Raw genomic sequence first — 12,156 nt, forward strand, 5'->3', positions numbered from 1 at the left:
GGTTACGGAGAAAAGGCAGGAACGTGGAGTTCAGAATTATCAGATCAGCTATTATTTCATTGAATGGTGCAGCAGACCCCAGAGACTTGATTGCCTACTTCTGCTCCTATGGCTTATGGTCTATAATCAGTGAGTGGAAGAACCCCTTCCCTTTCGGCTGACTTTAAATGTTACCATCGGCGGCTTTGTGTGGGCGGTAAACGTAGTCCTCCAAATTCCCGTCGTTCCCTCCGTTGCTGGCCGTCTGTGATCCTCGACCTTCCCATGATCGCTTTCGGCACCGGCAGTCCGCTGTCTTCCAATTTCCCAGGGTTCTCCGGGCGGGAAGGTGACCGGAAAGGACGATGGAACAATGGCTGCGTATTTGACTCACCCACAGAAAGTGCTTCGACTTTACAAACGGGCTCTGCGGCACTTGGAATCCTGGTGCATTTTTAGGTGTGTTCTTCTAACTTGAGTCAGTGTGATGATGGGGATTCAGTGTCAGAGAAATTGGTGGAGCTGACAAGATATGTAGTCAGTGCTTTTGATAGTTAATTCATAGAAGGTACTTGGTGTTGAAATGCGATATCGAGATATTTTGTTTGAATGTTACATGTAATTGAACTCGTGCAATATTCGACAATTTTTTTTAATACGTTTACATCTTTGTTAAGTAGATTACAAACTGTTAGGAGAAAATGTTGCTGGATGCTGGACTGTGGTGTTTTGATGAAGGGGAAACATTAAACCAAATTCTGTCTTTTTGTATAGAATCTGCCGGCATTTCTGTTATTTCCAGTTTTAGTTTCAACAGCCTAACATTACAATTGTTTAATTTAAAGTATTAATGCAAATTTGAAACTAAGAAATATTTTTCTGTATGAAAACAGAAATTGCTGGAGAAACTCAGCAGGTCTGGCAACATCTGTGGAGAGAAAGCAGAATTAAGTTTCAGGTCCAGTGACCCTTTGTCAGAAACACTTTCGCATCTTCACCATTCCAACATTGTAGGATGTACAGATTGGGTGCAGGAGTAACTATTTGGTCCCCCAAGCCATTCCAATTGTTAAGTGAGATAAACTGTGACAAAATAATGTGACCTCAACTGTACCTTGTTTTTTCTCACCACCTCCACTCTCCCTTAAAAATTATTCAATAACCTAACCTCCACTGCTGCCAATTTCACAGATAATTTCAGAGTTTCAAATCTCAGAGGGGGGGCAAAAAAGGTCTCCTAATGCCTGTTTTAAATAACAGGTCCCTTACTTTTAAACTGTGACTCTAGACCTAATCTGTACCACAAAAGCTGGTAAATCCTTTCAGAATCTGTGGTGTAGGTGCCCTCAGGATCTTGAATCAAATGGAAATTCAGTGCAAAAAGAAAGAACAACCTGAGTGGTCTTGTCTTCACCATTTTGCCAGGTCAAATCCTAATGAACATAGTGGCTGAACTGGGTTTGCAGCAGATGATGAAGGAACTAACAAGATAGAAAAATACTGAAATAAAACAAAGAACTGCAGATGTAGGAGAAGCAAAAACAGAAATTGCTGGCAAAACTCAGCACATTTGGCAGCATTGTGGGGAGAAAGCAGAGGCCTCATGAAGAGTCACCAGAATCGAAACATTAACTCTGCTTTCTCCCCTCAGATGCTGCCAGAGCTGATAAGTTTTGCCAGCAGTTTCTGAAAATAGGAAAAATATACTTGATGTCATCCTCACCAATCTAGCTGCTGGCAATGCATTTGTCCATGACCGTATCGACCATTGCACAGTCCATGTGGAGATACTCTCCATCGTGTTGTGTGGCATAAGCGCCATGTTAAATGAGATTGATTGATTGATTGATTGATTTTTAAACGGATCTAGCAGTTCAGGACTGGGCATTCATGAGGTGCTGTGGACCATTAGCAGAACTGTGCTCCAACATAATCTGCAACCTCAAAGCCCAGCATATTCCCCAGCCTACCATTTCTATCAAGTCAGAGGATCAACTCTAGTCCAATGAAGAGTGCAAGACAGCATGCCAGGAGCAGTTCCAGCCATTTGTAAAACTGAGCTGTCAACCTCCTGAACCTATACTCAGTGCACTTATGTACCAGACAACATAAGCAGCAACTGATAGGGAAGCAACTCCATAAGAATCAGATCTGATCTAAAGTGTATAATACTACCACACCCAGTCATAAATGGTGGTCAACTATTATAACAACTCATTGGAGAAAGAGACTACACAAATATTCTCATCCTCAATGATGGGGGAGCCCAACACATCATTGCAACAGATAAGGATGAAGCATTTATAACAATCTTCAACCAAATTTTAGTAAGTGGATGACCTATCTCAGCTTTCTCCAGAGATTCCCAGCATCTCTCAACTCAGTCTTCAACCAGTTAGATTTATATGATATCAAGAAATGGCTGGAGGTGATGGTTACTGCAAAAGCTATGGGCCACAACAACATTCCAGCTACATTACTGAAGACTTTTATTCAGAACCTGTTGCAAATCAAGCTAAGCTGTTCCAGTACACCTTGTTCTTCAAAAATATATCATGGGCACTATCACCCTCAGCTGCTTTATCAGTGACCTTCACACCATCAGAAAGTCGGTTGTCAGGATGTTTACCAATGATTTCACGCTTTAGCACTTGTCAGATACCAAAGCAGCTCATGTCCAGTGCAGCAAAACCTTAGACAGTATCCAGGTTTGGACTGACTAGTGACAGTTGACATTTGTATCACACAAGTGCCAGCTAATGACCATCTCCAACAAGATTTTTATAGAAACGTATAAATTCTAGCAAGGAAAGACAGTGTAAATGAAGGAAGGATGTTCCTAATGATCCAGCAATCCAGAACCATGGTCACAGTCTAAGGATATGGAGGAAGCCAGTTAGGACTGAGATGATAAATCCTTCACCCAGAGAGTGGTGAACTTGTGAAATTCTCTGCCATAGAAAGCAGTTGAGGCTGAAACATTGAATGTTGTCAAGAAGTTAAATATAGTTCTTGGGGATAAAGGAACCAAAGGGAATGGGGGGGAAAGCAGAACAGAGCACAGAGTTGGATGATCAGTCATGATCATATTGAATGGTAGAGTAGGCTTCATGGGCCAAATGGTATACTCCTGTTCCTATTTTCTAAGTTTGAGAGAATCTAACTATTGTTCCTTGACATTCAATGGCATTCACATCACTGACTTCCCCACTATCAACATCATGGGTTTCCAATTTGACCAGAAACTTAATCAGACTCACCAAATAAATACAGTGGCTGCAACAGCAGGTCAGCGTTAGGAATACTGCAGCAAGTAACTCACCACCTGACTCCTCAAAAACAGACCACAGTCTATGAGGCTGAAGTCAGAAGTGTGATAGAATATTTCCACTTGCCTGGATGAGTGCAGCCCCAACAACATTCGCAGCTTGACACCATCCAGGACAAAGTTGCTTGATTGGCATCACATCCAGAAGAATCTACTCTCTTCAGCAGCAATGTTGATTAGCAGCAATGTCTATCAACTGTAAGGTGCACAGCAGAACTTCAAGACTCCAAAGACAGCACCTGCTGAACCTACTACTAAGTAAAGGACAAAGGTAGCAGATACTCGGGAACACCACCACCAGCAAGTAGGACAGGGTGGTGAAGAAGGCATTTAGAATGTCTTCTCCATCAGTCGAGGTATCGTAATAGGAATTGGGACGTTATTGTACAGTTGTATAAGTTGTTCGTGAGGCTGCACTTGGAGTATTGTGTACAGTTTTGGTCACCCTGTTAAAGGAACGACATAGTTAAACTGGAAAGTGTGCAAAGAAGATTTCCAAGGATATTGCCAGGACTGGTAGGCCTGAGTTATAGGGAGAGGTTGCCAGGATAGAACTTTATTTCTTGGAACATAGGAGAATTAGGGGTGACCTTGTTGAGGTGTATAAAATCATAAGGGGCTTGGATAGGATGAATGTATGTAGTCTTTTTCCCAGGGATGGGGAATTGAAAACTAGAGGGTATAGGTTTAAAGTGAGGGGTGGGGGGAAGATTTAAGAAGGACCTAAGGGGCAGTTGCTTCATGCAGAGAGTGGTGCATATGTGGAATGGGCTGCCAGGAAAAGTGGTTGAGGCAGGTGCAATAGAAGCATTTGAAAAGCATTTGGATAAGTACATGGATGGGAAATGTTTAGGGGGATAAGGACCAAATGCAGGCAAGTGGAACTAGCTGAGTGGGCACCATGGTCAGCATGGACCAGTTTGGGCTGAAGGGCCTGTTTCCATGCTGTATTACTGTATGACTCTAAGTTCATGTCCAAGCCACTCACCATCTAGTCTTGGAAATACATGGCCATTCCTTCAGTGTCACTTGGTCAGTATTTTGGAAGTCCATCCATAACAGCATTGTGTATCTACCTAGACTAAATCGATAGCTGTGGTTTAAGGAGTGAGCTCACCCCAACAGCTCTTGAGGACAAATAAGGATGGGTTGCAAATGCTGGCCCATCCAGTGAAGCCTATATTCCATGAATGTGTATTTTAAAAGTAAAAGTAAATTCAGTACTGGCATGAAACTGAATTACTGTGATTTTTCTTTACTGTCTTTTATGAAACATATTTTCTTTTCCCAATCTAACATTGACGCTATTGCTCTTTACTGGTACTTTGTGAAGTTATCAGATCCTTAAAATTTATTTATATGCGGCAATATTCGCTGGATTAGTTGTGCATTCGCTTGCTCTGAGAAGGTGATCGCATGCTGCTGCCTTGAACCAGTGCAGTTCTTGTGACTATTGCGACAATTTTGACTTGGAATTGAATGTGACTTGAGATGAGCATGGTGATTATGCTCCCAGAGTATAGCCCCTTTGTTGATTTAGATGTTGGAAGTTGCAGGGCTTGGAGGTGGTGTTGAAATAATTTTGAGTTGCTGTCATGCATCCTGTACGTGACAGAACGACTACAATGTGTTGGTGGTGAAGGGACTAGAAATTGAGTCAAATGATAGACATAGACTGTAGTGTTCTAAATGCTGTTGCGCTTTTTTGACTACTGCAATTGAATGCAGCCAAGCAAGTGGTGAGTAATCCATCACATTTCTGACTAAAACTTTATCATTGGTAAGAAGACATGGAGGCATTGGTTGCAGAGTGATAGGCTCTGCCCTGTTTACATTTTCTTTGATCTGGCTAGTCCAATTAATTTTTGATCAGCTAGGGATGCGTGGATGGGTACTTGAGCATGCTCTTATGAAATCACTTGTGTAGCATGACTATTAGCTACCATTTATCAGCCCACTCTTGGATGTTGATGCTCACTTCTTTATCAGAGCAGTTGTGAATGGAGTGAAATAATATTCAGTTGTCAGCAGAAAGCCCTACTTCCAAACCCTGTGCTGAAATAATGTTATTGATAAATGTTGGATTAAGTAGAGGTACTTCCATTGTTGGATGTTACCTCCAAGGTTCAGTTTCCTCTTGTGCAATGCCTATTTGCTTTCCCCTCCAATCTCAAAAGCCAGTTCATAGAATTGTGTAAAATGGATGGACTCATAAGACATAGGAGCGGAAATTAGGCCATTCAGCCCATCAAGACTGTTCCACCATTCAGTCACGGCTGATAAGTTTCTCAACCCTATTCTCTCACCTTCTCCCCTTCGACAGCCACTTGTTTTAGTATTCTAAATTGCTAGCTTGGGTTCTTAATCCTGAATTATAAAATTTTGAATAGTAGTAGGAGTCAGTTTGGTTGCTTTGTATATTGAGCAGTGAAGCAAAATGGCCTCTTGTGAGGGTGAAACAGCATTCAAAGTAGGAATTTATTTGAAGGTAACTTTTATTTTTGGATAAGATGTCAATAGATGTGACGAAGTGCCACTACAATTTCTATTGACTGCAGCTTTCTGAACAGAATCACATTGTAGTCATAGTGTCCTGTGAAGGAAAAGTAACCTTTTTCAAATTCTAAAAATTTAAGATATCTTTACAATTAAAACACAGCAAAGCTTTCAAAGCTAAGACTCATTTTATCTTGGTAAAAGAAAGGAACATATCATTAGCGACTAAACAAACAACTCTTTTGGAAAAACATGACATTATTTCTGTTGTATCTTTACTATCCACTGTAATCTACAATAGCATGCTAGTTTTGAACATTTTGCCTTCCAGCACTATCTGGAGATGGAATATTTTGGGTAACTGAAACAACTGCTGGAATGAATTGTAAAATATTTTGCTTTGATTAACACAAAACACCTGTACCACTAGTTTGGACTTTGTTTACTTTTTTCCTAATTAGAGACAAGTACCGTTTTTATGCCTGCATGCTACGTGCAAGGTTTGATGAACATAAAGATGAAAAGGACATGGTGAAGGCTACTAAGCTGCTGAAAGCTGCTGAGGAAGAATTCTGGGCAACGCAGCATTCTCAGCCATACATCTTCCCTGATTCACCAGGAGGCACATCTTATGAGAGATACGATTGCTACAAGGTATGAGGTGAAATCTATGTAATGTAAAACTACTATTTATCTACATTAAGTCCTTAAGCTCATGTATTTTGTACGTTTTTAGAGTGAAAAAGGTGGAACCTAATTGTTTACACTTACAACAAGGTCTTACTCTAAAATAAGACTGATTGGGCAATACAAGGAAAGGGGGGGGGAAAAAAACTCCTCGTTCTGAGGAAGGGTCACCAGACCCGAAACGTTAACTGTTTTTTTTTTCCTTCACAGGTGCTGCCAGACCTACTGAGCTTTTCCAGCAACTTTGTTTTTGTTCCTCTTTCTAACTTTTTACTATTCGTATTAGTTGAATTTTGAAATGAAGCAAGAACATAAATAAATAAGAACAATAGGAACCACATAAGATGAACATGTCCAGCTCTCATCATCAATGATGGGGTGAGGTCAGTAGTGGTATTACGAGCCACTCGTCATGATGGACTTTGAAGTCGCCCACAAAAGTATAGTCTATGTCTTCGCCACCCTTGGTGCTTTCCTCAAGTAGTGGGTCATAAGTAGGAGCTTTGCTTGCTCATGTTTGACCCAGTACCATGAAACCTCATTGGATTCAGAGTCAGTTTTGAGGACACGTGGAGCAACCTCTTCCAGACTATGTACCTCTGTACTGCCATATCCAAGGATGGTTAAGGTCGTATCTGGGACACTGCTAGTGTGTAAAGTGTGATTCTGAGAGTCAGACTGTGGTGGGCAATATCTTTGACCAATCTGTAGAACAACTCGCCCAATTTTGACTGAAGTTCCCAGATGTTTGTAAGGAAGATTTTACAAGTGTTATTTGCATATTACACATGTTTAAATATTCAAGACACATGGTTGAAAGAACAATCCAATCAATCTCAACCACATGCCTTTACAGTTCAAGCTACAGAGAGAATTCCTGACTTCCACAAAAAGTTTGATGTAGCTCAGTTCTTGGTCATGAAAATCTGGTAGCCTTTTCCTTGATTCATCATATAACTGGGCATAAACCTTCTCAACTTCAAATAATGCCTTCAGGGTTTGAACCAAATATTTCTAGTCTGTGACTTTTACTAAACTGCTTAAACTAATGTTATCTATTTTTAATAATTCTAAACTACCTTATCTCTTTCTCATTAGAAGCTGAATATGTAAAGGAGTTACCCTAAGAGCCCTGCAGAACTGCCCAAACTGAAACATAATCTTTTTTTTTCCCTTGGCTATGTATATTTTCTGTTAAGCCCAAAGAAAATACCAGAATCTTCTGTCTGAAAGCGTACTGTACTATAATGTTTACTTTGTACACTCTCCAAATATAAACAAAAACCAAATTACTCTCCAAGTCTTTCTCTGACTGTTTTAAAAGACATCACCATGGTTACAGAAATAGTTGTAAGTTAATCATTAAACCTCTTTCAGGCACACACGAAAAAAAGCCACTAATTGAAATTCAAAAACCAAAACTTAAAAATTATTGGTACTAAAAGGTATAAATCACACACCTTACATCAGTCGGAGATAAGGCTGGAGAATTTCCTTCCCTAAAGGTCATTTAGTGAAGCAGGTGAGTTTTTAATGACAATCTACAATTTTTCATTGTCACCATTATTGAGACATTTCAGTTGCAGACTTGTTAGTTGAATTTAAGTTCCACTAGCTGCTATGAGGGATTTGAAGCTGTATCCCCAGAATCTTAGCCTCTGGGTTCTTAGTCCCATTGTATTACCATTATGATACTGCATCCACTTTACAACCATCAAGAGTTCCACAGATATTTTATCATGCTAATCTAATATATCCAGTTTAACCCAGGTCTCCTTTTATCCCCCTTTCAAGGATAAGGCATTATTAGTAAGTCTCCCAGAAGAACTCTGACTCCTGTGAACTATTAAGATGAAGGCTACAGGCTGGCATAGCTCCTTCCTATAGGACCACTGAGAATATCATCTGTCCCAGCACCCTCTATTTTAAGTTCCTAATTTGTTCTACACATCTATTTTAATACTTTTTAATTGTAAATAGCACAATTTAATTCTCTGAATATAAACTGAGAGAAAGTACTCATTTAGTCTATGGACCATTGTTAGTCTTTTCTAATCTGTTTTAGGGCTCCAAGTCTTTGATGGCCCTCTGACATTTTTTTCCAATTGCTACCACAGTCCTCCTCTCCAATAACGTTTTGGCAGGTCTTTTTTCCAACTGTTTTCAGAATGAAATCCTGTCCTCTACCAGTATTTGCAAATGTGTGCTTCAAAGATAGTTTGTTGGAGGATGATCTGATTTTTTTCAAATCTTTTTACAGCTTGGTTAATTGTCAAAATGCTATTGATTCACTGGCATTTCCTAGCTCAGCAGATACCTGGAATTGTCCAATCTTCTTGTTTACTACTGGCCACTGATCTGTCTGGGGCTTGGTAATATTTTCTGAGTATTGAGCTACTTGAAGGTTGAGAAGAAGTATGAAGTCTTAGTGCTTTATATTTGTAATGGAATATCATACAGTGTTATCAGCAAAACTGAATTAAGTTTTGCACTTAGATATATCAGAGCAGGACATAACTAATGGATACTTGAAGATTTCTCATCTCAACTTATTCCCTGAACTTGATACTGTTTTAATTATGTATCAAATTCAAAATTTATTTTATTGTGCTGAAGCAGTTTTTCAGATTGAGTTTTAATTTTATTTTGAAATGTTTCCCTCTATTTCTCCTAGACACCTGAATCTTATTTGGATTATTGGCATCCATCTGAAAAAGCAATGTATCCAGATTATTTTGCCAAGCGAGAGCAATGGAAGAAGCTGCGTCTCATGAGTTGGGAGAAAGAGGTGGGTATCAGCTCATGGTGATTTTTTTTTTATATGCTGCATTTATACTGATTGTAACCAAATGTTTCATTTACCTGCTTCCCATTCATTTAAGATCATTTCATTGAGGAAGCACAATTGTGGCATCTTTTAGGACCCTTAGCATTGTGAGGCTAGTAAATCATCAGTGCTATCAAACCTATTAACAGCAAGATACTGCAGTTATTGTACAAAAGTTTACAGGTATTTGTAAAGAAATTATCATCACAATGTCTTTTAGTATCCCATTCCAACCTAAAAATATGCACAGTTTTACATGGATAAATGCTGTCTGTTGGGATGTAGAATTCTTTGTCATAAATCTGTAAAAATTTCTTAAATTCTTTTATAAAGGAAATAAATGGTTGGTTGTAAAATTGGAATATTCAAGAGTATGGAGAACAAACTACAGTTGGATTAGAAGAGGCAACTTGTCAGAGGGGAGAAACAAACAGCATAGAATCTGTGTTGTAAAACTTTATTCCTGGCTTATTACCTTAACAAAATTATTTCCAAATATTAGTGAAGAGAATACAATGAGGTTACAAATTGATATATTGATGGGTTAAGTGAGCAGGCAGATTTGGCAAATAGAATAAAATAGGGAAAATTGTTCATCTTGGCAGGAAGAATACGAAAATCTAAATGGTAAGAGATTGCAGAGTTCTGAGGTGCACGGGATCCAGGTGTTCTTGTGCATGAATTGCAAAACTATTTCTATTCGCACACAGGAAGTGATCTAATAGGACGTTCCTGGGGAATTGAACACAAAAATAAGGAGGTTTCTGCTTCAGTTATGTAAGGCATTAGTAACACCACATCTAGAATACTGTATACAATTACTAGACGGACACCTGATACAGTGGATAGTCTTAGGAGGAAAGGTTAAGACAGTTTAGGCTTGTATCCATAACTCTTTACTGAAGTTATAGTAAGAAATGACTTGTTTGAAATGCAGAATCCTACGGTCTTGATAGGTGCGTGGAAGAGATGCTTCAGTTATGGGAGAATCTAGAACCAGGGGTCACCTTTTTAAAAATAAGGTGCCACACAATTAGGACAAATGAGAAAACATTTCTCACAGGGCCATGGGTCTTTGGAACTCTTTTGCTCAAAAGCTGGTGGAAGAAGAGTCCTCAAATATTTTTAATGTAGAGGTAGATTGTAATATTAAGTAAATGGCTATCAGGAGTAGGTGGGAATATGAAGTAATCATCTCAGTTGTGATTTTATTGAATAGCAGAACAGGCTTTGGAATAAGTGGCCATGTGTGATCTTAGATCAGAAATGTGAAAGCCATGAATTTTAATGGTTTCAGTAGTTTGAATTAAACAGTTTTCTTTTTTTTAAAAAAAAAACTCTTCTACAAAAAGCCAGCATTATCTTTTCAGTCTAGATTTTGTACTTGGTCTTAATGGTGAAAGTGCTACTAACTGAGAAATATGGAATATTATATAATCATTGGATGCAATACAGTAACCTTCCCATATACATATTTCTCTTTTGTGTTTTAGTGAGTGGGAGTGAACACCTGCCTCCTCTTCCCCTCACTGCACAGAAATTTAGATGATAGAATACATGCATTCTGATGTACTTGTTGGAGTTTAGAAGAATGAGAGGCGAACTTATCGAAGCATAAGATTCTTAGGACACTTGAGTAGATGCAGAAAGGTTGTCTCCTCTTGTGTGGAATGTAGGGCATGATCTCAGAATAAAGGGTCAGCCATTTCAGACAGGTAAGGAAAATTTCTGACTAGTGAATCTATGAAATTTGTTACCGCAAGAGTTGTAGAGGCTGCGCCACTAAGTACAATCAAGCCTGAGACTGGTAGATTTTTAATCAGTAAGGGAATGAAGGAATTATCAGACCAGTCATAATCTTGTTAAATGACAGAACAGACTTGATGGGCTAAATGGCCGACTTCTGCTCCTACATCTTATGGTCATTTCACAGCTCTCCATAGTATTGTTTGACATTCCAGTGCATGTCATTGGAGAGATGTTAACAATTGTATAAGTAGTGAAAACTAATGTCCTCGAAGGCAGCGATAAGTCTCAACCTTAGACAAAATTTGTGATTTGATAACCAATTTGTTTAAGATTAAAAGTCTATAGTAAAAATTGCTATACACATTTTAGAAGTAAAATTGTGGCTACAGTTTGGTCATAGGTGACAGAAAAGGTGTCATTCTTGATTTACAATGTTTAATAATTTAGACTGAACCTTAAGTCAGACCATGGCTACAGACAGGCAAGTAAAATTGCATTGTGAAATTGCTTGATGTTACAACGTAGTAGATGGCGTTAGAGGAAAAGAAATCATCCAAGCAGTAACATTTCATTTCCTTTCACTCTGTAGGTGAAGCAGCTGAAGCAAGAAGTGACTGATAATCCTAAGAGCGAGGCTCTGCCGCCTGCTCGAAAGGAGGGTGATCTTCCTCCACTGTGGTGGAACATTGTCACACGACCCCGTGAACGCCCCACATAGAAGTATATCAGATATTCTGAACAGAAATAAAATCATCGCAATGGTGTCATCAGGAGACTATTTATCGAGAGTTGGTGTCTACACCTTTTCAGAATGTTTCTGATGACGATGAATTTGATGAAGTCTAATAAATAGCTGAAATTAAACATTTGGCTTCATTTTACACTACCTGAAACTCAAACTAGGGGATCTTTTCATTTTATATTGGTTTTATTCATCTTTCAATCCTTAACCATTTCTGCTGCTGTTAAAATTAAGTCTCCAGTCTGTTTCCTATTATTTAAACATTCATCTACTTTCCCCAGCACTTTCTTCCTGCCTTGAGTGCACTGCTCCCCGTTCAAATTTGTGCGCACAAACAAACATAAATGA

At 39.0% G+C, this 12,156-nt stretch overlaps 1 protein-coding gene across 1 annotated transcript; it reads left to right on the forward strand.

The window, feature by feature from the left end:
- Positions 1-255: 255 nt before the first annotated feature.
- ndufb9 (NADH:ubiquinone oxidoreductase subunit B9) lies at positions 256-11,930 on the forward strand. Its single transcript, XM_020527835.2, has 4 exons — positions 256-438; positions 6,265-6,457; positions 9,165-9,278; positions 11,656-11,930. Exons 1-4 carry the CDS (start codon positions 353-355, stop codon positions 11,782-11,784), a joined length of 522 nt encoding a protein of 173 aa, XP_020383424.1. The 5' UTR covers positions 256-352; the 3' UTR covers positions 11,785-11,930.
- The last annotated feature ends 226 nt before the right edge of the window (positions 11,931-12,156 follow it).

The sequence above is a fragment of the Rhincodon typus genome, chromosome 4, assembly GCF_021869965.1.
Source record: "Rhincodon typus isolate 14 chromosome 4, sRhiTyp1.1, whole genome shotgun sequence".
Lineage (NCBI taxonomy): Eukaryota > Metazoa > Chordata > Chondrichthyes > Orectolobiformes > Rhincodontidae > Rhincodon > Rhincodon typus.